This window comes from Magallana gigas, chromosome 10 (assembly GCF_963853765.1).
Source record: "Magallana gigas chromosome 10, xbMagGiga1.1, whole genome shotgun sequence".
Classification (NCBI taxonomy): domain Eukaryota; kingdom Metazoa; phylum Mollusca; class Bivalvia; order Ostreida; family Ostreidae; genus Magallana; species Magallana gigas.
Window position 1 is genome coordinate 17994642 of NC_088862.1, and position 27855 is coordinate 18022496.

The 27855-nt window shown below is 33.9% G+C and overlaps 2 protein-coding genes and 3 long non-coding RNA genes across 15 annotated transcripts; 3 read left to right on the top strand and 2 right to left on the bottom strand.

Moving 5' to 3' along the window:
* Positions 1-805: 805 nt before the first annotated feature.
* LOC105331992 (uncharacterized) lies at positions 806-6771 on the bottom strand. 5 transcript variants are annotated; one of them, XR_010709895.1, is made up of 4 exons: positions 6727-6771; positions 3806-4049; positions 2565-2654; positions 806-1983 (listed from the first exon to the last, which is right to left on the bottom strand). It is a non-coding gene; the product is annotated as an uncharacterized lncRNA (long non-coding RNA). The 5 variants fall into 5 exon arrangements; XR_010709894.1 differs by lacking the exon at positions 6727-6771 and adding an exon at positions 6708-6722; XR_010709892.1 differs by lacking the exon at positions 6727-6771 and adding an exon at positions 5200-5347.
* Positions 6772-7991: 1220 nt separating this feature from the next.
* Positions 7992-11385, bottom strand: LOC105331994 (uncharacterized). The gene is made up of 3 exons (XR_010709896.1): positions 11163-11385; positions 9786-9875; positions 7992-9431 (listed from the first exon to the last, which is right to left on the bottom strand). It is a non-coding gene; the product is annotated as an uncharacterized lncRNA (long non-coding RNA).
* A 933-nt stretch (positions 11386-12318) lies between these two features.
* On the top strand, positions 12319-19734 carry LOC105331995 (defense protein l(2)34Fc). 7 transcript variants are annotated; one of them, XM_011434403.4, is made up of 6 exons: positions 12319-12694; positions 16105-16333; positions 16715-16785; positions 17074-17088; positions 18967-19188; positions 19427-19524. In XM_011434403.4, the coding sequence occupies exons 1-6, from the start codon at positions 12439-12441 to the stop codon at positions 19498-19500; spliced, it is 867 nt and encodes a 288-aa protein (XP_011432705.3). In that variant the 5' UTR covers positions 12319-12438; the 3' UTR covers positions 19501-19524. The 7 variants fall into 7 exon arrangements, with proteins under 7 accessions (XP_011432705.3, XP_011432706.3, XP_011432707.3 ...); XM_011434405.4 differs by lacking the exon at positions 18967-19188 and adding an exon at positions 18180-18257 and having other exon boundaries at positions 12321-12694; positions 19427-19517; XM_066073357.1 differs by lacking the exon at positions 12319-12694 and adding an exon at positions 13951-14468.
* Positions 19735-20767: 1033 nt separating this feature from the next.
* LOC105331996 (uncharacterized) lies at positions 20768-21743 on the top strand. Its single transcript, XR_010710144.1, has 2 exons — positions 20768-21257; positions 21363-21743. It is a non-coding gene; the product is annotated as an uncharacterized lncRNA (long non-coding RNA).
* Positions 21744-24976: 3233 nt separating this feature from the next.
* LOC117683429 (probable E3 ubiquitin-protein ligase MID2) lies at positions 24977-27647 on the top strand. The gene has a single exon (XM_066073677.1). The coding sequence runs from the start codon at positions 25027-25029 to the stop codon at positions 26911-26913; it is 1887 nt and encodes a 628-aa protein (XP_065929749.1). The 5' UTR covers positions 24977-25026; the 3' UTR covers positions 26914-27647.
* Positions 27648-27855: the final 208 nt, after the last annotated feature.

Genomic DNA, 27855 nt, shown 5'->3' on the forward strand with positions numbered 1-27855 from the left:
TTTATAATCTATCTGCTAACTAGGGTTATCTTTCTTTTTCGGAAATCGAAGTCGTGTTTGTTATAATTAAGTCGTGAATATTTTATTATAGATGAATGAAACAAATAGGATAGATATTATATATACATTGTAAGTATTAAGCTTAAGCTCACGGGTGTAATCTTATGTTTATATCTTGATAGACCAATGTTGAAAGGGCGTTTTTTTTAGCAACGGAAGACGTCACGTAATTTCGACAAATAACTGACGTAAATGCACATACAATTAAGAAATGAACTCATTGTCTACCCAAGTTATACTCGTATAACCTGGGTTGGGGCAATTTACGCTTTATAATCCGCGAAGCGGATTATAAAAAAGCGTAAATTGCCCCAGCCCAGGTTATACGAGTATAACTTGGGTAGATATTGAGTTCATTCCTTATAATTTAATTTTCTGGAATTTGCTGTACAAATTGAGTCCGTTTTACTTTTAAAAATGATATAAATCTGTTCAAAATTCAAACGTAACGTCAAGTGAATTAGTACGTTGGTGCATTGTGACGTGTCTTGTGACGTGCAAACCAGGTTATACAAATTTAACTAAATTTTTCTATCCAATCAAATGCCGCGTTACAACCATAATTAAATTATTGTGAATTTAAATGCACAAAACGTTAGACATGTTACATTACATGTACGTAAGGAAGACTACACGTCGGTCGTGAGTTTCATGTGTCCAATCGGTTTAGCGAAATCGAAAGGTTTAAATACCTGTGTGACGGTGTCCATACATGTCCATAATGTATATAAACACACAGTATGTAGAAATAACTAAAAATCTGAGACATTTATTCAGTTTACAATACAAAAAATATAAAACAGAAGCTAGAAACAAAACAACCCACAGCAAATCTCGCATACCCTGATGATACTAGACTGGGCAAATCCAATGTAAATTACTTGCTCGGTTCCATGAATAATTCTTGTACAATTCCGATTTGGTCCTTACAATTTTGTGTAGAGATGCTCAACAATTGTATTGGCTGCAATAATGTAGCCCTCTCCCGATTTTTTTTTTTTTTTTACTTTTTGAGGCCTCTCCAGTAAACATCAGATATAAAAATCGCAGAGGGCTTACATTATTGCAGCTACAATTGTATGATCGAATACGTACTACCACGTGCTTAAAATTAGTGGTACTTTTTTATAGCATGATTCGTGTTTTACATCGAAAAAAACCCCTAAAGAATTAGGTAGATTGAAAATTTTGAATATTGATGAAGAAATTCTTAAATTGGCGATTTGTCCGTTAAATTGCCACAGCTAGAGTGCATGCAATAACCTTAGGCTTCCACTGATTATTTTTTTCATTTGATTTAGCGAAAAATAACCTTTCCTAAAACAAAACCACTTATAACAAATATTAGCCCAAACTTAATTTCATTTCGCGTAAAGGTTTGCGTCCATGATATCCGATTTTCTTTGGCCATTTCCTGAATGGTTAAAATCACATGCAAAATATCTGGCAACACGAAACCAATGTTTCGCGCTCTCTGGAAAGTTTTTTCTTTCCATAGGATCAATTGCACAAAAAACTGGTCCACTCCTCCCAGTAAAATATGAATAATACTAATGGCCACGATACACATGACGGACCCTGACTCCATCTTGGTGTCTTTTGAGCACAACCGGAAAACATTCCATGTCGAAACCAGTTCCGTTGTCGTAAAAAATAACTGATGATAGACTTGCGCATAGAATCCATCGTTAGTGTAGTTGAAATAAGACCAGTATGAATAATAATTGGGATATATATCTAAAAGAAACAGTATTAGCATCCTCCATCTTAAATTTCCCGTGCTGTAGAGGTTAAGTAAACGTTTGAATGATTCGTATGCGAGAATGATGGTAACAAGCGTTAAAATCCAAATGATTAACATCTCAAATGTTGCGTTGAAATACATGTGTTTATAGCCCGTTTTCCTTGGATTTTCATACGATCCTACAAGAAAACAAAACATAGTTTTAATGATTTTAATATTGAAATACTGGTAATTTGACGTGCTCGAAAACAAAGTTGTTGTACATATATATATATATATAAACTTCTGTTTTCATGGGTTACAAAAAGGCACATATTACATGTACTTGAACGTTTTCTGCCTTTTGGATACTTAAAAAATATTATGTGAGAAGATTTCTACATGTTTCACGCTCGGTGAATTTTTTTTTAATTCAAATGTACTATAATTATAATTTTTGGCCAACCTTTTTTTATCGCTGCCGTGACTGTTATTTTGAAACAATAGTCTTGATTTCTATTTACCCGAATATAATATTCACTACATGGCTATGAAATTATGCGTGGATCAACAAGAAATTTTTCGTGGAAGGGGGGGGGGGTGCTAAGGGATACTTTTCTTTGCCCGGAAGAGGAGGGGTGGTAACTTTTTGTATATACATGTACCATGTGAGTTTTAGAAGTCTGAGTATTTAAGCGGGGTCTGGACTCTCCTGACACCCCCCCCCCCCGGCCCCACTATAAAATTTTCAAATTTTCTATACACAGATATTAGAGTCTACCTTTATACACTGTGTCAAAACAGTTACAACGGCATTCCGTTCGGTTCACAGGGATCTTGTTTGGAACCCAAAACATCTTGTTGACTATACCTGTAGAATAAAACAATTTTATCTATATTACAATTTGTCGAAAATACATTGTCATTTTCACCACGTGACCAATAAAATCACGAAAAATACAAACAAATAGCTATGTGTTTGTAGAAGATATAAGTAGATAAATACATTTATGCACAAATTTTCCAAACGCATGATCGACAAACTTTTTAAAATGTTTTGTCTCAAGCCCTGCACGCTGAGAAATATATTTCCAAATGAAATCATAGATTTTGGCAATGGTTTGCGACTTTTTAAACAAAGCGAATGAATAGTAAGCTTTAATTTTTCATGCGAGATATTACTCAATATATTTGCTATCGTGCAATAAAAGTACCTGAGGTTTATGTATTGATATTGAACAATCAGCATTTAACTTTCAATCTTCGCTAGCCAAGGGCGTCGGTTGACATAGTTACTGATACCATCCCAAACAGACAGTATTTAATAAATATAATGTCTCAATTAAAAAGAAGTATAAACATCGCCATTCGTCGAGGAACGGTGATTTAATTGTTGGGAGGTTATGTGTATGTGTTGATGTTTGCTTTTTACACAAAACATGGGAAGTAACATCAAAAATAAAGTTTCAAATTAAACAAGGCGTCAGATTCTCTATTATAATATATATACATCCATTGCAAAAGAAAATATTTTACAGATTCTTTTTATAAACACGTATATTCAGTGTCGGATACGGTGAGTTAATGACTTAAAAATAATATTTTCTTCCCTTTTCCTGTACATGTATATGTAGTGTTAAAAAAGTCAACACGATATACATAAAAAAAATTTAAAAAAAAAACAACTTTAAATTAAGTTAAAAAAAATTCATGTTAAAAAGATAAAGAACTGCTTTTTCATAATGCCTCTTAAAAATTCTGATTAAAAAAATACTGACAGTATTTTACTAGATACCGGATTTTGCTCAGATCGTGTCGAAACCCGATACCAAAGTCTGGGTTTGAATGATGGCGCGAAATCTAGCGTTAACACAATAGGTTGTCATAGTGATTTCAAAAAACGCGATGCCTGAACTAGCTTACCTTAGTCACCATATCGCGTTACATGAATTACCCGCATCCGAGGAACTTGATACATGGTATACCTGTATAACATGCATTATAAATGTACATTGTACTTACCAATGTGAATATACGGGATGATGCAAACAAGAAGACCCGATAACCAAGCCTGGCGTCCACCGAACCCCGGCGGACTTCTCCATTCAGACAAGCTCGCCATCTTTACTGAGAGAAGACCCAAAGTATTGATTTTTGATCACGGCAGCAGGGTCAGTGTTTTAACGCCGCCATCCTGTAGTCAGTGAAAACTCATCATGCAGGCATCTACTCCGTGGGAGGAAGTCGGCCAGGATATCCGCAAATACTTGAGAAGGAAATATGGGTGGATTTCATCAAGGAGTTTGATATCAACTGCTTATCCTATCGTACATACGGTAAATACATTGTAGATCAGTAACAGTATACATCAGTATGTACGTATTGCCATATGCCGTCCGTTACCCCCAAATGAACAGGGTTAATGAAATCCAACACGATGTGTATGAACTGATATGAAAGTCAATAACTGGGAACTACCCCCCTACGGTAACACAACAAAATTACGGCGTGGTCGGAACATCTGGAGGCGCGTCCGAGTAATATTACCCCCTGGGGATAGTAGAATCAAACGATGTCAGTTATCATAACAGTTCTGGGTTTGTTGGTTCGTCGGTTTCCGTCAGACACGTTAAAAATTTACAAGAGAAGTGTTGGATTTCATTCTCCCACAACGAATTTTTTTTAAATGCCCCTACATATTAAAACGCGAATTTCAGCGATTTCATGTAGTCTTTCCTTCTGAAAAAGGATACTTACAGAAGTAAATTCTGAGCCCCCCACCCCTCCCCTTTGCGCTGTTTTTTTTATTGTGCCTGCTTATGGCAATATTTACACCATTCATTGGCTTCATTATAAATTTTAACATAATTATATAAGATATCGATATTCAAATAAAAGAGATACACTGTATTGCAGACCATGTACTTCCATTCCTCTAAGACAGTTTCATAGGCTTACATCGTCTTAGAACTGAGAAATATTATTAGACAAATCAGTCAGGTTTGTATTCCACGAATATGAGAGAGAGATAGAGAGAGAGAGAGAGAGAGAGAGAGAGGCTCATATTGATTTTTGTAAAGACAGTCAGTCAGAAACGAAATTGTGTATGTAAAATAGACAAAGAAGGTTTGAATTGGTATGAGGCAAACGCTCGAATTTGTTTTTTATATTAATATTTGAATATAAAGAAATCAAGCTCCTATGTTTACTTGCTCTCTCAAGCGGGTTTTTAAATAGTGATTTAAAATGTGCTGATCTTAGATTATATAGGATTAAGAAGTAAATGTATGTTTAGCAATCGGACATGAATGATTTATTCTGGAAAACCTGCATTATTTCTTGTTGATTATTTTAAAGTCAGTTTTTATGATTTATCTAGAAATTAAGATATCGAGTACAAAAAACCAGTAACATACCTGAAAGAAATCGCTGCAGTATGTCCTGATTTGGTTTTTACGGATAGCCGATTGGCGATTATTGTTATCGATATCAAGCAGAAAAAATCTCGTAGGTGTGGAATTTAAAGGGAATCATCAAATAGCAGAAACGACAACTCTAAAGTTGAGTTGAGCACAAAGACTTTTGTTGGTTACAAAGTTGTGTGTTGGGCGCGGTGGGTGGGGGCGAAAGCCTTTGAAAATATAACAATTGGGGAAAGAAAAAAATCTATTGGCATCAATTACCTAAAGTATCAAAGTCGGGTTTTTTTTAAAACTAAGTCTGAAGTGGATGGTCAGCACATTACCTATCAGATATGCCTATAAATATTTTAAATATAATAAATTTGGCATTTCATAACAGTCCATAAGAAAAATTCAAATATTTAAGATTTAAAATTTGATTTAAGATTTAAAATTTGAAAATTTTCCTATATCTTAATACGAGCTCTTCACCCAAATGAGATTAATATAGACAGCAGAAAATTGGCACATCCATCCAGCTATCTTAATTCAAATCTCAAATTTTATTATTTTGATTAGTAGTGAGCGCAGCGAGGCGGCGCGAAGCGCCGCTCGCTTAGCGAGCTCCATAGATAACGTGTACGAACGAAAGAAATTCGAGTTGAAATCTGCACATTGTTCAAAGAAAATTTTGTGGACCTGCGTGAAATAGTTCTACATTATTACTTATTAAGTTCGTTACTGACTGTTTAAAGAAATTTGTGGGGTCGGTAAAGTCCATAGAAGGCGAGGCGAAGCCGAGCCTTCTATGGACTTTACCGACCCCACAAATTTCTTTAAACAGTCAGTAACGAACCTAATAAGTGTTTTGTTTTGTCGAGGACCTAAAGTTTGATATGTAAACAAACGTTTGTGTAGAAAATCAGTTCAAATAACGTTACGTCCGCCATGTTGCCCTATAAATTTTGACGCTTGCCTTTTAAAGAAATTTGTAAGGCAGCCACGTGACGCGTTTCATCCAATGACGTCGCGACATTCTAGTCCGAGGCAAAACAAATCCCAATAATTCTTTGCGGTACATAGCAACATGGTGGAACAGGAAGCGAATACATCTATTTCATTTCATTTAACAATAAAAAATCCTTTAAAACCATTAAAGTAAACAACACTATTACTTATTAAGTTCGTTACTGACTGTTTAAAGAAATTTGTGGGGTCGGTAAAGTCCATAGAAGGCGAGGCGAAGCCGAGCCTTCTATGGACTTTACCGACCCCACAAATTTCTTTAAACAGTCAGTAACGAACCTAATAAGTGTTTTGTTTTGTCGAGGACCTAAAGTTTGATATGTAAACAAACGTTTGTGTAGAAAATCAGTTCAAATAACGTTACGTCCGCCATGTTGCCCTATAAATTTTGACGCTTGCCTTTTAAAGAAATTTGTAAGGCAGCCACGTGACGCGTTTCATCCAATGACGTCGCGACATTCTAGTCCGAGGCAAAACAAATAAAATTATATGCTTACGAAAAAAATTGTAGGCTACCTATCAATTTTTGCTGACATATGACGTCATTTCCTTCCTCGAGTTAAGTATGACGTCACAGTGATCTCGCACAATACATTTAGAGGTGGATTAAGCATCTGTGCTGGGTGTAACTTGTAGTAAGTACTCAATGTTAACGCAACTCTTTGGCTGATTAGTTTTGTTCTGAGGTTTTTTTTTTGCTTACTAAATATACATGCGAATTCCATGCTTAATTTACCGTCATATTGATCTAATCATATATGCATAACGTTACGTTAGGTAATAGGTGACAAAAATGTATTTAAAAAAAGTTTGATTATTATTAGAACTAAGTGCAGCCACGTCATTTTGTAATAAATAAAACAAAAAAAGAAAAAAATAAACAGTTAAAATATCTACATGTATTTGTTATCTGCATATGTTGCCAAACCTTTAAATAATATTGCACACACTAAAAAAATGGGAGGGCACATGTCTAAAACACAGATATAGCGTACACATATTAAAAAAAATCAAAAAACAGAATTGATGTGTCAGAGGAAAATAATTAAAACACGGATAACAACAAGGAACAAAATGAGAAATAACACAGACAAACAATTTATTGTTTACTGAATTTAACATGATCATTATCTAAGAGTAAAGGAATGATAAATCATGATTGTATTTACGTTAAAAAAAACCTCAAACAGCTTTGTATTTAAAGCCAAAGTTTCCTGGTTGGGCAAAGTCCATGGGTTGCAGTTTAACAATGATGAGAGATGTGTAGTGTTTTCTGCGCTCGCCCCAACGGTCACACCGTAAAACATATTATTATTTAAGGAATAAGGAATCATTCTTTGAGTATTATGAGGTGATCATTTCGGTCGGGGCGTGGTCAAATCCAATAAAACCCGGAGGGCTTTATGATAGATTTGACCACGCTCCGACCGAATTGATCACCTCATAATATTCAAAGAATGATTCCTTATATTTATATTATTTCGAATTTGTACACTTTAAAACAAAACTATTTTAAAACCACTATTTTTTTTATGTACCATATGCTATGTATTACTACGCGGCACAGCCAATACCGTGTTTAGGTTATGCTATAAGCCACGCCCATTAGTGTCACTCATGTCTTATGACGTTATTGGGTTTTATGGCTCAAAATTTATTCGTAATGTTATCATAGACAAAGACAGTTGAAAATATAAATATAAGCATATATAAAAATGGCAAGGACTTTTATTATTCGCTTTTATAAACATAAATTTACAATTATGTTATTATCTTGGTGCATGCATTTGTAGAATGAATAAGAATTTGACGCTGTCAAATATGGCAGTGAACGAAAAAAAGTGTTTGTTTCCATAATGATAATGAAAACCGTTTGAACAAGTTCAACATTCAGTCATTAACACAGAGCCTGCGCTTCGACTTACTATACTCTGTCCCGAGTTTTTGCTTCCACCACTTTTTGCTTGATATTTCAATAATAGTAAATACCTTTGTGCTCAAACTATGTTCATCCACTAATATAAAAAATGTCCAGATTATCTGTTTTGAAACGCCCCCTCTACTGCTTCAGGTTTCAATACACATCCCGAAATTGAAAGTCTACGGAGATTTTGCATTGCAACAGCCATTAATAAGCCCGGATGGTAACGTTAAAAAATTGCGCGAAGTATTCCGAGTGTATTCCGAAAGGAGAACAGATCTAAACATTCCCCATTATAATTCTCCGTAAGGAATCTGTTTTCGATTCGTTCCTGTGAATTTTTCTAAGTGGAAAGGGATAATTGTTCAATGAAGATATCTTGGATATATTCCCTTTTAACGATTTCAACTGTATTTCTTTCACATTTAAAATCATCAAAAAGCGATGGAAGCAATAACTTGGGACAGACTATAAATCAAAACGTCTTTCTTCACATTTATTGGAAACAGTCACTTATTGTAAATATGTTATAAAATTAACGAATGCAAAGGATATAAAACAACAGCATTGATCGAGTGAAAGTAAATAGAAATTAAGAACTTTAATTTATTTTTTACTTTCACATTCAAATACATAGTTTTTATGCAATGCAATGAGCCCAGCAGCGATTATGCGTCTTTAAAGATAGAATTTCCCACGATGAATCCAAATAGAATACAGATAAATATTTCACCCATCTCCCTCCTAGTCAGACAACTTTTCAATGTTGAATTCCGGATTATCGCTAGCTCCTTTAACGGCAACACCACATGCAACACATCGAGAGCAACCAGCAACAAACTTCTCATCTGTTGCGACGTATCTCCTTTCCAAAGAATCAACTGTTCAAAGAATTGATCTACACCCCCTATAACAATATGCATGCAACCAATAGCAACGATTGTCTTAATCCGCCAAGCTTCAACGTCTGCCTCGGCTGAACACATCCGGACTATATTCCATGTCGAAAATAGTTCTGTCGTTGTGAAAAATATTTGGTGCATGAAATATTCGTAAAATCCATCGTTAATATAATTCAAGAAAGCCCATAATGAAAAGTAATTTGGGTATAGGTTAGCAACAAAAAGGATAAACATTCGCCATCGGATTTTTTTCTTCCGGAAAAGACCTAGCAGACGACTCAAAGTTTCGTATGTTACAATTATGCTGGCCAGTAACGTTATCCAGATGACCAAGGTTTGGAAAGTTGCGTTGAAGTACAGGTGCTTGTATCGAACAATGCCGCCATTCTCATAAGTACCTGACAAAATACAATTTTGACCATTGGCAAATTTGTATACACCGGCGTATCATAAAATAGAGAGTACTTAACTATCTACCCTTAAATCCAAATACAAGAATGATACCTTTTACACTGTGCAATAAAAGAACCAAAGAAGATATTTTATAATATATTTAAAAAGAATCAACCAACGAGAGAGAGAGAGAGAGAGAGAGAGAGAGAGAGAGAGAGAGAGAGAGAGAGAGAGTGAGGGGGGGGGGGGGCAAGTCAAACTAATCGAATTAAGGTGGTATTGTTCATTTGACAATAAATAAATATTTTCAACGATTTTGTCTGTTACAGTAGTATACAAATGTATGTGACAATTGTTACCTTTGAAGATGGTGTCAAAGCAGCTACAGCGACACACGCGCTTATTGACTGGCCGCTTCTCCGGGACCCACAGCAATCTGTAGACCACTCCTAAATACAGGGGGACAGGAATAAGATGTGATACAAAACTACTGTAACAATGTCATACCCATCGTGATAATCTACAAAGTATGATAACCAAATTACTTGAACTTTTAAATTAATATCAATGTAAGCAAAATGATTTGTCCGATTCTCATTTTAACAAGGCCTTGAACTTTCAGTAGGACGTAACTATCTATTTGTTGCGTAAAAACAAGTTTAAAAAGTGAAATATACACCGATTGCGCAGTCTTAGCTCAAAAGCCAGACAAATCTTGTTGATTTCAAAGAGCAATGGCTGAGTGGCCTTCGAAAAAATACACAGCCGAGTGGTTACGCAGGATGGCCGAATAATCACCGAGACTAACTGCTTGGTATTTTTTAAATTAATTTTTGATCGCACGAAAAGGTAATACCCCTATTCCGATGGTTTTGAAATTAATTAATGTCGGGATAAATAAGTTTCAAAACGCTTGTCATTGTAAATTTTTACATTTGTGCTGATTTTTTTTTTCAAATTTACTGACTTTGTTCACATTATAAACATGAATTGTAAACATCTGCTGCTGAACGAGGGATTTTAAAACAAAGTAACGCATAAATTGATAAAGTTAATGTACTTTTTTTTTTGTAAAATATGTCGTTTTCAAAAATTATTATGTACATGTATATTGTTCGACATCGTTAAAAGCAAGCCGTGCAATAATGTATGAATCAGCGATGTACGGATAAGTTTGTTCCAAGCGCCATGGTTTATATAGATGCTATTAAAATGATTTTAAATAACAATCAAGAGCAAGGTAACTCAGTTTTAAATCATCACATCACATCAAATAATGACTCAACAACGGCATATAATAAAATTGTCACATCATATAATGGATTTACAATTGCATGTAAAGCTTTCACCACAATACAAACAGGTTTTACCACAATACTTCATATAACGATTTCATCCCTGGATATGATTGAGAAATTACAGTATATACTGATGTTATTACTATTGCATAAAAAAGATATACCAATTCATATAATATGAAATTAACCTTAAGGCAGCTATGGCGTTCCATAGGCCTACGTCACATTGCTGTTTGACACAAACTACCCAAAGTCCAAGCTCTTGATATAAAGGTTCTATACTCTATGAGAAACTAAGAAAACGTATTTTCAACATTTTATTCAATGACCGCATCATCATTACACGAGACGGATTTTTATCATTGGAATTACTTTTCAGTTATCAGCAGAAGCATGTATTTTATATATAATAGATAATATATGCTAGCAGATACAAACCTATCTGAAGTAAAGGCACACTGCCTACGATTCCTGCAGACACTATTTTGGAAAAATGACGTTCGAATAATCTCTTCATCTTTTCTGTTGACGGCATGGAACTGAAAACGGAAAGATCTCTTGGTACCGTGGGGTCTTTAATCAACTCCTCACATTTTAGATTCGGTAGCTTTGAATCAAATCATAATGAGAGAACTCAAAAGTTTAATATACATGCACAGAAGAATGCATCTGGATAAGTCCTGAGTTGGATTGACACGATGATCCAGACGGATTAGTGGAGATTATCGGAATGTGTATACATGTATTGCTCAGTTAAGAAAGTGCATACTCCCCACTACTACAGGTAGACGTGGTTTTAATATAATCTCTGCAATGGATAATCCTTGACATTCTAATCTTCTTATTTATTTCGGTGCATGCTAGAATAATACAAAGTTATCTTACATTTGAAATTATCTCTTTCAAATATTTTAGTCTATGCATGTAAAAAAAAAAAGATCTCAAGGAGAAACGATTAGTCACGATTAATACAGGTACAGGGTTACAGATGTGAGAAAATTATGAAAAGTCAAACAGTAAAGCGACAAAATTTAATTTATGTTTTGAAGTATCTACATAATTAAATTCAGATATGAAAATTTCGATATCTCTACATAAACTAATATATTTAATTTGGTAAAAAAAAATAATGCCTCATATCATGCACCATTGGAACCCTTTTTAGTCAAACAACGAATTGAACACCTGAAGATTGTATTATGATGGATTATCTGTTTACGATTCAATAAAACTTAAATGCGGTTTTTCCATTAACTTTAAAGGCTTTAATTTCGTTAGGTGCAAACAAAATCCATGCACTTAATTAATGACCGCACAGAAAACCATGTAAATCAACAATTATAAGATTGAATATGACAAACATGCTTTTTGATGGATATACAGAGGATATGACGCTGTCATCGAATGCATGTACATGGTCCATGACTCGCCTACTCTCGCGAGACCATGTACACAAATTCTTTACAAAACAGTAAGCTTAAATACGATCCATCAACACATCAAGTCACCCACCAGAAAACGGTTACAGGGCAATCACGTGACGGAATAGTTTTGAGTGATTAATTAAATATTATTAATTATAGAAATACACCAGTCCGTGATCAAACTTTCTCCCATTTCTCTCCTCTCCCCTTTGGTCAACACACGCATCCGATTTCGTTATAACAGAGTTAAAAAGAAAAAGAAAGACCCGATCATTCTTTAAAAATTCAACATGATGTTTCGCCTGTGTGTCTCTTTCGCCGTTTTCTGTGTACTGTGCTGTAAAATTTCCGTTTTATCCTACCCGCAAGGTGCTCCAGTGCGGACCGAGTCCTGCATTAATCTACAGCCGATTCACATGGACCCACTGACAAACCAACAGGTGCCGAACCAGCAGGGGACGACCCGACCGTACCGTATACTGGTCAGTCAGCAGCAGTACCAGACCTGTACCTCCAACCAGCAGTGCGGCCTACAACCGCTGCAAGGTAGTCTACTCAATTCTGTATCAGTCACAACAGTGGTAATATAATCCACTTTATTTTGTATCAGTCACAGCAGTGGTAATCCACTTTATTTTGTATCAGTCACAGCAGTGGTAATCCACTTAATTTTGTATCAGTCAAAGCAGTTGTAATCCACTTTATTTTGCATCAGAAGCAGGTTTATATCAAAGAAATGTTAGTCTCCTATATTCCGTATCAGTCAAGCAAGTGGTAGTCTACTTTATTCCGCATTAGATCAGTTCTATATCAAAGAAAAGATAGACTTCTTTATTCTGTATCAGAAACAATGGTAATCCACTTAATTCTGTATCAGTCAAACAAGTGGTACATGTAGTCATCTTTATTTCGCATCAAAAGCAGTTTTCTGTCAAGGAAGTGGTGGTCAACTTTATTCTAATTCAGAAACTGTGGTAGTCTACTAACATAAAAAAGTAGTCTTTATACTTGATTAAACATTTTATTAAAAGAAAAGGAAAGCATACTTTTAAAAATAAATAGGCTGTTTTAATCCGTATCAAAAAGTTTCATATTAGAAAATAGACTTATACTTAATTTGTATCAGAAACAATTTTACATTTAATTGTATATAAAAGAGAAGTTAGTCTACTTTACTCTGCATCATCAAAGAAGAGGTTCGTCTGAGGATACGATATTTCGATAGCCGGGGTGTGGTCATTTTGCTAGGCTTAAAGCGCTCTTTCCAACCGTATCGAAAACTTGTAAGTTCAATTACACATTATACACAATCACGCCCTCATTTTTTCCCAAATGCAAATCAGTTATTCTGCTAAAAAGTTACCAACATTAGATCAATTAATTTTGAAATTATTTTGATTTACTAGTATCTAAATTCCCCTTTGAATATTTTTCTCCTTTTTTCTCTAAAATTGCTTTAATTGCATCGAGTTAATCAGAACATTAAGACTAAACACACGGATACACATTTTGCTTTTTCACGGGAAAAAAACTTCTACTTACTTTTCAAACATTGTTTTATAGTGTTTTCGTAAACTGTCCGTTTTATTTGTTTTCAATTAAAAGCAGCGTTTGATAATGACGTCCGAATCATGTACACGCTCGGCAATACACGGTTTCTCTCCCCTACGGCAGTCCCAGAACGGCGCAGTTATTGTATTTTGTCATGTTTTATCAAATTACATCAGAACATTAATGTCTTACAGCATTAAAGTGATTCTTCCGGGTCAACTTTGGCTATGTAGAGGTTCTTTTGGCGCAAATTATTTCCACCTCAGTCCGTCAACAAGGTGCCCTTGATTTTGTAGTTACCTGTGTTTCAGATCCAGATCACCATTGTGTTTCCCGTAAACCTACTGGAAATGTAACAAATAAGATTTAAATATATGTGATAGTGTTTCATAGGGACTCGATTTTCCCCACCATTTCTCTTTTATTTGAATTTTTTTAAGTGTTCCCGTTATTGTGAATTTTTTTAAAAAAAACAGAATTACTTGATCTTCAAATTAGTGTTCCCGGAATTCGAAGGAAAAAATGGATACTCAAAGTGTTAAAAACCACCTATATATTATGGAACTCTACTTTCTGTTGCTTCTTTCTATTTCTGTGACCGCGTTTCCGCAGGGATCCCCCACGACCCCCGACTCCTGCGTGCAGCTACTCCCCCGACACCCCCAGCAATTCTTTGTCAACAATCCGTCCGCTTATTCTCTGTCCTTGTCTACTCCGTATTACCGATTTTGTGATAATCCCGAGCTTTGTGGTAAAAATTACGTTGTTGGTAAGTAATTTGAGCTTTTCAGGTGTTTAACCAGGCTTTGTAAACAAAAAAAATATATATTAAACTTAGTTTGATAAATAGAACTAGTCATAAAATGTTTTGAATAACGATATTATTACGAAAGAACCAAAGAAAAAAAAAATCTCGACTTTTGTCATGACCACAAAAAAAAATCAAGTTATGACAGCTACAACTTTAATTAAATTTGTTTAATATTTTATAAATGATTTATAAATTTAGAACGCTATGAATATGAACCAATTTTTCAATTTCTTTTTTTTTAATCAAATTTGAATATTAAGATCGACTTTGTCCATACAGATTTTCTTTACATCTCTCTCTCTCTCTCTCTCTCTCTCTCTCTCTCTCTCTCTCTCTCTCTCTCTCTCTCTCTCTCTCTCTCATTTTTACATAATATATTGCTCTATTTACTCATTCTATATTATATATACAAAAAAAAAAAAAACACAGTGTGTTATGCAGATTATATCGAAGCAATATGAGAACAAAGTTTAGTTTGCTGCAAAACCAGCTTTTCTAATAATTATGCATATAACTCAAACCTTTATGTAATTAAGCGTTAAATGATTTATTTAATATTATTTTCAAAATCAACTCAGGAATATAATTACAGCAAACTAATTTTTGGTATAGGGCGACATTATGTAATCACCTGTTTCATTCCTGAGATCTACATAGCTTTTTCAACAACAAAATATGACTAACAGGAGATTGGAAATTTTATCATGATTTCGATTTCATAATATTAAAAACATTTCGATATAAAAAAAAACAACAACAGTAACTTTTGCGCTCAAATGGCTTTAGGTATTGCAGAACTATTTTAAATATCTGTTTTTATTATCAATAAATATTACAGAACTATTTGAAACATCGTTTTTTAGATCATAAAACCAAGAAATAAAATGTTTAGCTGATGAATCTTTGAATTTTCTCACATAAACATATATGATCACCCTATGGTGTATCAGAAATATTACTATTTCGATAAGCGTGCATGCTAATTCATTACTCTGGTATGTTTACATAAAATATGAATGACAACTAATAGTTCGGTTAGGCTAGCATGGTTTGATCGATGCGCTGTACACATACCCTTGTATGACATCCCACGATGTATGTAGACGTTATTGATGACGCAATTTCGCCCTCCAGCGTCAGGGCTGTGATCATATATGACGTCTTTGAGATTATTAGGTTATGAGGTCATTGGTTACATGTTGAAAAGAACTTTGTCATTTACATACCTTTTTATGGCCTACCCATGAAGAGTTATATTGGAAATATTAATGCGCATACGCTCTTGAACAAAAATTCACGAAAACTATGAGAAAATATTGTACATATATAAAATAAGAACACTCAAAATTAAATAAATATTAACTTTGCTTTAAAATCTCTTGTAAGTTTTCATCTCTTAAATCTGACTCTATAATTCAGTTGTTCAATAACAGTGAATTAGACCATGCAGATTTCTCAAATCAAATGCTATCTAATAGCTGTATGCTGATCTTTTTGCAGTGTATAGCAAACATTATCATTCCTATCAAATTGATTTCTAGACGCGAGCAGTTTTTGTACGTTATTTGACGTTATGCATTTTAAATTTTGACAGTTTCGATCCAAGGACAAGGAGGTCTTTTCCGTGGATTCATTGTGCAGGCCCGGACACCAAACGGAGGCTCGAGGTCCTGGGGACAGTTTATTCCTCTCCAAACAGGAGACTCTAAGGTCATTCAATGTCAAAACGGTTTGACCTTGACACATACAGCCAACAATGACAAAAATATCGTACGTTTTGCTTGGATACCCGAGCCAGGAATGCGAGAGCAGGTCCAATTTGTGTATGTATTGATAAGTACACACTAGATACTAGTAAACACCAGTATATTAGGACAGCAATGCAAACAACTCCGACAAACAGGAGCACAATTAAAATTTTAATACTAAAACAATTTACAATAAATGTAAATGTAGAGGGACAGCGACACCAGAAATGATAAGATGAACGACATAATCAACAATACAACACACAAAAACACCCAAACATGTTAGCCATTTACAACATGTTTTTTTTTTTGTTTATGCTCGTTAAAACGACAATATTTTGGATTTCTTGAAATATTGAATGATTCCAAATTGTAAATCATTGATATAAATTTTTTTATATGAAGACAAATGTAACAAGCGTCTTATGTAATACGTACTGATCTCTGTATCCCCAGGGCTACTGTGGTCCAGAACTTGAGAACTATCTACCCCGGAGTATACTCGGCCCAACTTCGTCCCGTTGGAGGTAAGTTCAGTATCACACAATTAGTATTATAACAACCACATTAAAACTTCTGTACGACTGTATCAACATAAAAAGCAATGTTATATTCAGCTGCTTTATCTTTTTATTTTTTGCAATTAAATGCACTGTAATGCTTACCACAATCACCTATAGTAATCGAGCTTATGGCTTTGCTCTGAAATATTACAGATTGTGCTCTCATTTTGTATAATTATGCTTTGTATAAGGTTTTTTTTATCGCTTTCATACATCGCTTGCTATAAAGACGTCATTGTATCTCATCTTCAGTGTCTGCGATTCGAGGTGTGTATTAACTTAAAGGTTTTGGCAACAGTTGGTACCAGTAAACAAACTTATTTAACCAAAGGACACTAAATCGTTGTTAACCATTGAATTTTCTTATCTGTGAGTCTCATGCTGTTTCGTAAAAGGGCATGGTCACGACTCAAGATTTTGGTCAATTTTTATTTTTCTATTTTTCTTGTTTACAATGAATTTTTAATGATCAACCAAAATTTGAATGCCAGCTTTGTACACATAACAAAGAATTGTGAGCACTGTATCATGCTTATAATAACTCAACAACTGATACTCAAATTTGATTGACAATCAAAATTGCCTATAAACATTAAAAAATAAAAAATAAATTTTGACCTGTAAACATTAAAAACAAAAAATAAATTTTCACGAAATTCAAGAAAATACCGCTTTAACCAATGAACCCAGTTTTCTGTGAGTCTCATGCTGTCTCCCTGGCACAGATTTAGGATTTTACCATTTGCATGTCATATTTCTTAAGTCCTGTTAATATTTTTTGGAGACGACAATAACAACTATTATCCAGAATATTGCTACGATTTTGCTAATCCCTTGTATTTTGTTGTTGCTGTTTTAGATGTATTATAGGTTTCTATTAGCTGATGAATCAAACAAATAACTCAATCCCAATTAATAGAAATGGTTGTTGTATATAACAACGTATTAGAATTTAATCGATTTAGTATGTAAAAAAGAAATTACCACCCCAACACAATCTTTATAATAAATTAAATGGGATTATCAGTTTCATTATCATAAACATCATCCTCATCATCATCAGCGTCGTTCTCTTTATCACAATGCATACATTATCCATTTCATGCTTGGCAAAACTGTGCCTCTATATCGATCTTTTATTGCATATTATTCAAACGCATCCACACGTCTGCTGACAAATTGCTCGTAACAAATTATATATCCATTAAATTATAAATCCGTTAATACTGTGACGCTAACACGTAAATCCGGACTAAAACGCTACATTAATATTGACACACGCCTTGCGTCACAGCCTGTAGATCACGTGACCATGTTCTGAGTTGATAGGTGAACTATGAATAAATTGTGGTTTTCAGTGCCTGTTATGCCAACAACAAAATTGGCACCGCCTACCACAATGAGCTCCGCAACCCGTGAACCGCCCACCACCACAGGTTTGCCTTTCGCTGATTGACTGTGGGAGAAGGCATTTAATAATTACCATCGGCTATCTAATCATTAACAATTCTATTATAGTTCTCCCATTAGCGGTTATGTTTTAAAAAAAATAAAAATAAAGAATGACCATGAAAATAGCCAAGATATAAAAAGTAACTGAAAACTGATGAAGATATGAAGTCTGTTGGAATGAAATAAAACCTTTAAAACCCTAACCAAACTTAAATCCATGTTAATTTTTTTCAAAATTTCTTATGTAATTTCCAAGATTATGTTTGAGAATGTCAAATCCTACCTTAAAAGTCTTTTAGATTTACACAATAAAGCATAAATACTTCCTGATGCATTGCCTCTGAAGAGGTTCCCAAAGAAATAAAGTATTTGGCTTTTAAATTTATTCATAAAGATAGCTGCAATAAGGAAAGATTGTTAGAAAATGATAGAAAGAAAACTTATATATACGTATGATTTCAAAAAAGGGAAAGGAAGAGAGAAGAAATATCAAAGTAAATATTACAATTCGTAAAAAAAAAAAGAAGTTTAAAGCTTGTGTAGATATGAATGGCGTTTTATATTTTCTATAATTCCAGTGAGAGAAGACGCCATAACGGGTTAAAATAAACTATATACATCAATATGTCGTCGGATTAGATAAATCATTCAAAGAGAGAACACCTTCTCCAGACAACGTGTCTATTATTTCAGTACCTCCCACCACCACCCCAAAACCACCACAGACTACTAACACACCGCAAACAACTACCAGCTTTGTAACAACTACTAAAACTACAACAACAACCACTACTACCACGCCCTCTACTACCACAACATACTCACCTATGACGTCAACAGCAATACCATTGACGTCATCTACTAAAAGAATAACTACCACTACTACCCAGCCCTTGGCGACTGCTTCGGAACCTGGTTTGTGATTGGTTTTGATAATTATGTTTTTTTTTAATAAATGGTATCTCATTGAATGTTAGTTACAGTAATAATTCAAACCAACTACAAATAGCTTTTCATTTTACAAGTTTTCTTAAATTGTTATATATATATATGAATGCAACGCTAAGTAAAACTTTTCAATGGAAACAGTTTTTTTTATACATCTAATAGCGTTTCTTATTTAAAAATAATTTCATTGTGATTTTTTTTCCAGTTTTTAACAACGCTCCATTTAAAACTGCTGGCATCATTTCCTTTGTGACCTCTGTGATTGCAATTCTTTTGTAAAAAAAAAAAAAAAAAAAAAAAAATATCCATCAACCTCGAGCCCGATGAAATCCAAAAAGAAGCTACAATAATGATTTGGTGTTGTCGTTTTAAAAAATGACAGTTCATATTTTTTAATTAAGGATACACATTGCTTACCATAAATGGTTTGCTCTTCTATTGAGCAATTGTTGTTTATGGAAGACACCAAAGATAAATGCATTTTTCGCCTAAATAGAAGGATCAGAATGAATGTGTATTCAACGTCGTACGAAGATTGATTATTGCAGTGTAATATTGTTGTTTTTTTATATTATTTTTGGCAAGGAAAATTCAAGAGTAACATGTAGTAGGTATCTATTTGTAATAATTATTATCTCAACATTTTAATTCATTGTACTGTTTCGTGTTTTTAAAAACATTTTATTCATAAGAGTATCTCGATAATGAGAGAAGATGTCAATTGTAATTCGGGTATAAAAAAAAATCATGTTTATTATCAATTATTTTCATTTGATTGTCTTTTTTAGTTTTTAAATAATGACACATCCGACTTGAAATTCCCTTTCATTAGATTACATTGGATTAACTGCATTACAAATACCGATAGTAATTTTACAATTATATGAGTATGTTTCCGCTTAGCAGATCTTTAGAGACACAATTATGTTTAATTTATCTAATTTGATTTCCTACAGGACCTTGAATGTATCTACCGTCTTAATTCTAGTATTTCTATCGCATATAAATCACTTTATCAAACATTTTTGATGCATATTATGTAAATATGACTTTGTGGATGTACGTTTGTATTATGAATGCTTATATTAAATTTCCGCAAAAACAACGTGTTAACAGAGTTTTGAATGAAAGTCAGAGAACCACATTATTACTTAACCACCCTAATGAAAAATTTGTTGTTTACTCAAACTAACGAATAAAAACAACCCACGTAAAAGAAAGGGTTTTGATATTGTAACCCACTGTATTTCTTCAATTAAAAAACCAATGTAAAACCTGAAGCTTTAACTTTTTGTTTCCTAGTTACTCAAAGGCCAAGATAACTAAAACATGAAGGTTAATATCTCTCATAGGCGGAGTATTCGCTTCGATTAAAATTATTTTTAAAAATCAGAAAAAGAACCTTTTTATAAGAAATAGACACCTAGCTAAGAAGGATAAACAAATATATTATATTAAGTTAGCATTTTAGGAAAAAAATATTTTGGGAAGTTTGAATTATTAAACCTTTTAGCTTTCCATACCTGTAAACGTGCCTTATCAGTTACCGAGGCCATGCGCTTTTTAAACAGAAAGTAGGAACTGCCGTATAGTTAAAGGAACAAAATGGATGACAGTGTTACGATATGTCCTATTTGCATGGACACACTGCAAAACCCAAGGTGTGTTTCGTGCTCACATACATTTTGTCAAAATTGTTTGCAGGATCATATAGAGACATCGTGTCAGGGAAAGGATTTTCCAGCAGGTTTTCGTTGTCCTGTTTGTTGTACATTTGTTCCGGGTTCGATTTCTGACGACCCTTCACACTGGGCAGAAACCTTTCCCAAAAATGCAACCATCGAGTTTATGATTCAGAATAATGACAAAAACGTTCTCAAGTTTTGCAAACCCTGTCTGAATGACACCAAAGAAGAACCAGCAACTACACTGTGTAGATCATGCATGGAATGTTTATGTGAGGGATGTACTAGCTACCACAAAAAGCTTACAATTACCAAAGACCATGACGTGGTACCTTTGGACGAAATGAACAAGTCTGTTTATTGTGAAAATGAAGAAGAATATTGTAATAAGCACGATTTCAGGTACTTAGATTTGTTTTGCTTTGATCATGACACACCTTGTTGTTCTATTTGCAGTGTAACAGAACATAAAACCTGCAAAATGGACACGATTAAAAAGGCTTTTGAAAAAATTGAAAAGGAAAATGAAAGTCAACAAATGCTTTCAGAAATCAATCATGTCGAAAATCATTTGAAGAGATTTAAAGAGATTCAGAATGAAAAGCAAAGAAAAATAGAAGATAAGGCCGATGAAATAAGAGAAAAGACAACCAAGATAAGACAGGAAATCAATGAAACATTGGATAGATGTGAGCACAAGCTACTCGAAGATCTTGCACAAAATATGAAATCAACTCGAAAAGCGATAGATGGAAATAAAGAAACCTTCTCTGATTTTCTCGACCTTTCAAATCACTGCAAGGAATTTCTTACCAATCCGAGCAAAAGATCGTGTAACCCTGGCTATGTCGGTGGATTTCATAAAATAAAGAAGCAATTAAAACGTTTAAAAAGTGCAAAATTAATTTTAATGGATGCCGATATATCTGCAACTTTCTCCAATGTTTTCCTTAAGAAAACTAATGAGAGCAGTGAGCAATTTGCATCTTTATCTTTCAAAGAAAAACAGACATCCCTGTTTTACCCAGATATCAAATCCATTCCAAAGAGATCTGCACAATTTGTGGGGGTGGTACGTCAAATTTTATTGGATAAGGGAAACATTAATGATATTCTTTCCCTTGAAAATGATGCAAAGCTTTTTGTTTGTTTAGACAATAACACTGTCCAAATTGGTGATACTTTTGGATGCCGTCGTGCATGGATACCTTTCAAATATACTATTTTTCGAGCTGTTATGCTAGGGAAGAAAATGTATGCTGTTAGCGACAAGGAAAATTGTTACTCCATTGAAATGCATCAAAATTATCAACCAAAATCTTTTACAAAATTTGTCACAACTATACGTTGTTTTGGAATATCTTCCTTTCAAGATAGTTTACTTATTGGTAGCGTTGACGCTATTTTACAAATGGATACAAATAGAAAACAAAAGAAAAGCATTCCTGCACAAGGATGTGTTGTTGACATTGTCTCTTTGACTTCTGGTAATTTAATCTATATAAGTCAAAAAATAAATAGTCGTCCCATGGAAGATACTCGAACTGTCAGAGCAATCGATGACAATGGACACGAGTTATGGAAGTACGAACACCCCGAGTTGAAATATCCCAGATGTTTAACAACTGACTGTGCTGATCGTATATACATCACCGGTTACTCTAGCAACAACATTCACGTGCTCAGCAATGAAGGTTATGCTTTGAAAATATTTGAACAGATTCCAGATCCAAGTAGAATAATATACAGGAGAGAAAGTAACAATTTCTTAGTAGTGTCCCGTTTTAATACAATCAGGTTGCTCAAATTCATATTGTGAAAAGAACAAATTGAGGACATAATAGATTTTTGTTATGTTTTTATAAATAATTTGCACAAAACCAGTTCATTGATCTCTTAGCTTCACGAACATAAATTGTATGGCATTTATTTTACTGTTTTAATTACGGTACGAGGACAAAAAATATTATCACTGGCTGTACGATTACTTCGATAAAACTGATGTATTTGTTCGACTATTTGTATACAGGCCGAACGCAGAATTTGTTCTTTTCAAAAACAGTCTATGATTTTATTTTTTAAATAAAACCTTTGTTTATGTTTTTGTATCAATCGTTACGATGAAGAGCACACTGCGGGTGTGACCGGTCAGCAGAGGACGCTCACTCCTCCTAGACACCTGATCCTACCTCTATCTTTTTAGAGGTCCATGTTGCCCTGCCTTGAATTTGTATTTCGTTTTATGGATTTGTTTAGATGGTTGACGGTTTGTTATTGTCATTTTTTCATTCTTTACTGACTTTATGAACTCAAGCAGGACAACATTTTTTGCTTATCATAATTAGTTAAGTCAATGTATAGTAAATCTTTATAGTCTGGTATTGTATATTATGACATCCAGCCTTAGGGTACAGTGTTGCACTGGAAAGTTTTTATATAAGTTACTTAGTCGATATAGTGTGTATTTAGGAAACACTGTCACTAGAACTTTCATGGCTCTCATTCAGCACGAATACATCGAATTCACTTCTTATAAAGCAGCCTAACGCATATTTCATTAGACATGATGTGTAAAATTTCCTGTAATGTACTTTTCTGAGATTTTGGCAGTTTTTGCCCATTGTTATGATCTTGCATGTATGAATTTGACAAATCACTATGTTCATGTCGCAGTGTTTATGTTAGAAATTAACGTACCGGTTTAAAGTTTACTGAGTCCAATCCATCTACTTTTTGTGTTATTTACTTTCCATTTGTAACTTGCAATTTTACTGAATAAAGTCAAACCCAAAGTCTTAGCCGTTAGTTTCGCATTTTACACCAATATTGTGAAATGGAGAAATAACTTTAACTAATGATAATCATTTTAAAATTATAATTTTTATACAAATATTGAGGGTTCTTTAACCAAAATAGTTCATTGCTACATGTTCCCTGGAGCATATTTTGACACTAATATCATATCATTTTTATTGCGGTTCTTTTTTTAGTATTTTAGTCGGTTTCTCCATGAGACGATATTTAATTCTTTCATTACAGGCCACATACAGCTCTTAAAAGCAATATATATAAAAAATTTAATAAAAATAGTTAACTATTGCTAACAGGCTCGAGGGAATGTTTTTGGCACATGGACTCTCAAATGACCGTTCAAAGGTTTCAAAGAAAAAAAAACCCCAAGTATATAATAAATACACATACCACCTTCCATAGCAATTTAAAAGAAAAACCGACTACGTAGTTAGCATAAGAAGTATTCATCATCATATCACTAATTAATATGTTTAATAACATGTAACATATAAAATTCCCATAATTTATATTTGACGACAATTACAGTTCATTCATTCAAACTACTGCATTGATAAATAGTAAGCATTCATAATTGCATCGATCAACATAGCTTACAACACAGTTTTATAAGTAAGATGCTCGTTATATAGTTAACGTACAGTTACAGTTAACAGTGTCGGAAGATTTAAAGGTACATTTGTATAATGACATTAACAACCCTGCGTAAATTACGAAATCAAATTTTGTAATATAACAACAGAACAGTGTTAGACTCCGAAACAAGACGCTTTTTTGTTTACCAAATTAGCCTTCCATATAAGTGCACCATGGGCGCACTTGATTTTCCAAAAAGGTGTACATCGTGTACACTTGTAAATCGAGTTCAGTGTTAATAGAGTTTAGTTCTACATCGGGTGTACATTTCTTACGAGGAGTCAGGGACATGTGTTGTTGGGTGTAGCACTGAAAACCAATATGGCGGACACGCTAATATTATGACTGGAAACTCGACAAATGATTTTAAGCAATATAACGGATTAAAATTCGCATACATTAGTTTTAGTTTGTATGAGAGCCCTTAATTTTAAAATGTGTTTATTTTGCTGCATTTATATTAAAACCAAATCGTCGCTGAACATCAAATTTGCTTAAAAGAATAATCCTTTTCCGCCATATTAATTCTTATCTTCCCTACACAATGTATACTACACAATTTAAGTGCACCTGATATACAAAACAAAATGCTTACACCGGTGTACACTAAATCAAGTCATGTGCTTTCCAAACCGAAACTAGGAATAATAAATAACGTACTCTCAAAAACAAAATGGATGACTGTGTTACGAAATGTCCTATTTGCATGGAAACATTACAAACACCAAGAAGTATTTCATGCTCACATACGTTTTGCCAAAAGTGTTTGAATGATCATATTATCACATCGTGTCATGGAAAGGATTCTCCGACGGGTTTTCATTGTCCTGTATGTCGAAAATATGTTCCGGGTTCAATTTCTAATAATCCTTCATTGTGGGCACAAACCTTTACTAAAAACGAAACGATTGAGTTTCTAATTCATAGTGCTGACGACGAAAACGTTCTTAAATTTTGTAAGCCATGTCTGAATGGCAACAAAGAGGAAACAGCCAGTACTTTGTGTAAATCATGCATGGAATGCTTATGTGAGGGATGTACTGATCATCACAAGAGACTGACAATAACCAAAGACCACGAAGTGGTACCTTTGGATGAAATACACAAGCCTTCTTATTTAAAAACAGAAGAACATAATTGCAATGAACACGATTTGAGATACTTAGATTTATTTTGTGTTGATCATGACACACCTTGTTGTTCTGTTTGCAGTATAACAGATCACAAAACCTGCAAAATGGACACGATTAAAACAGTTTTTGACAAAATTGAAAAGGAAAATGAAAGTCAACAAATGCTTTCAGAAATCTGTCGCGCCGAAAGTCATTTAAAGAAGTTAAAGGAAATTCAAAAGGAAAAGCAAACAAAAATAGAAGATAAAGCAGATGAAATAAGAGATGAGACAAACAAACTAAGACAAGAAATCAACGAGACATTGGATAGACTTGAGCACAAGCTTCACGAAAATCTTGCAAAAAATATGAAATTAACTCAGAAAGCCATAGATGAAAATATGGAAACCCTCTCTGATCTCCTCGATCTTTCTAATCACTGTAAGGAATTTCTGACTAGTGCGACAAAAAGGACGTGTAGCCCTGGCTATGTAGGAGAATTTCATAAAATAAAAAAGCAATTGAAACGCTTGAAAAGTGCAAAGTTATACATAAAGGACGCAGAGATATCTGCAACTTTCCCCAATTTTTTAAAGACAATAAGAAGTAGTAAGCAATCTGCATCTTTAACTGTGAAGGAAAATCCAATATCCCTGATTAATCTTGAATTTCAATCCGTTCCAAAGGGAGTTGTACAAGTAGAAAAGAATGTACTGGAGATCTTAAAAGATGATGCAGCTATCAATGATATTCTTTTCTATGAAAATAACACAGATATTTTGGTTTTTGTTGACGATAAAACCGGCGTAGTTTGTGACTTATCTGGAGTCTGTCATAAAAGCGTAGATTTCAGATTTACTATTCTTCGTGCTGTTCTGATTAGGAAAAAAATATATGCGGTAACCGACAAGGGAAACTTGTACTATCTTGAAATACCTCAAAACAATACCACTTGTAAGTGTACCAAGATTAACATTACTAGACAGGCTTTTGCAGTGTCTGTTTTTCAAGAAAGTTTGGTTGTAGGTTGCGTCAATGCTATTGTACACATGGATACAAATGGAAACGAAAGGAAAAATATTCCCACAGAAGGCTGTATTTTTGACGTTATTTCTCTCATTTCTGGCAACCATATTTACATAGGTCAAAAATCATTAAATCCGGAGCGAACTGTCAGAGCAGTCGATGGCAATGGACAAGAGTTATGGAAATATGAACATTCCGAGTTGAAATTTCCTTTTAGGTTGACAAAGGATTATGTTGAAAATATCTATATCGCTGGTTTTTCTAGCCATAACATACACCTGCTAAGCAGTGCAGGATATGCTTTGAAAATATTCGAACAAATTCCTTATCCTGGCAGAATGCTAATTAGAAAAGAAAGAAGCAACGAAATTTATCTTGTGTCCGCTTTCAATTCGATCAAAAAAGTCAAATTAATCTGGTGAATGTATCTCCTGAGGATTTTATTACAAAATTGACATTTATTATGCATGTTGATTAAAGTGTATAGAATACAATCAATTGATTAAGATAGATACATGTACCGGCTATGCATTTTTTCTGCAATGTCGCTACCTTTATAAATTGCATGAATAATCAAAGAAAGCATTTTATTGTTTATATTAACATCTTTCTTTTAACTATTTAAAACTGAAATTAAAATTTAGTAAAATTCACTAAATTACTGTTAACGTACATAAGTACGTTAGCTAGAAGAAACGGCCAAATCGTTTCTGTGAGGCTTTGAGTCTGACATCATCATAATTATTTCGTGCAGTCCGGAATTTTTCTAAGGTCGCTGTAGGCTTCGACCAATCGATAAACAGGGCGTGTCAGTTTCAGTCCTGTTAGTTTCAGCCGCTGTAGATTTCGACAAGTCGATAAACGGGGCATATTGATTTCAGTCTGGTTGTTTCTATACAGCTATGAATTAACTATAAGTTTCCGTAAGAAATAGAAGAAATCATACTTCGTAGATGTAAATACATCCTGGTGAACATTGCTGTTTCTCACTTAGAGATACGTTTAAAGAAGGGAAATCGTTCAGTTGTAAACATAACCGTAATTTTATGTTTATAATATTACGTCTTTTAAACCAGAGATAAGCTTGCACATTGATCATTGTGACAATCAAAACTTGACCGGATAGGCAATCACACAGAAATAAACAGTTTTAATTTTTGAAGCTTCATTTAAGGAAACGTATTTACATAAATATCAAAAGGTGAAACCAGTCAAAAATAAAACTCAATGCAGATGAAATAATAAAGCTAGGTATTCAACGATTTTTGCAAAAGTTTTCCAGTTGTCTCAATACACCATAATAGGGTACACTGAAACCTTCTCTGACTTGTTCTAATAGTTCCATAACTGAGATATATTCCTCA

Coding starts and splice junctions, on each gene's coding strand:
- LOC105331995 (XM_011434403.4), top strand. CDS start 12,439: ATGATGTTTCGCCTGTGTGTCTCTTTCGCCGTTTTCTGTGTACTGTGC. Junction 12,695..16,104: donor CGGCCTACAACCGCTGCAAG/GTAGTCTACTCA, acceptor AAATTTTGACAG/TTTCGATCCAAGGACAAGGA. Junction 16,334..16,714: donor CGAGAGCAGGTCCAATTTGT/GTATGTATTGAT, acceptor CTGTATCCCCAG/GGCTACTGTGGTCCAGAACT.
- LOC117683429 (XM_066073677.1), top strand. CDS start 25,027: ATGGATGACTGTGTTACGAAATGTCCTATTTGCATGGAAACATTACAA.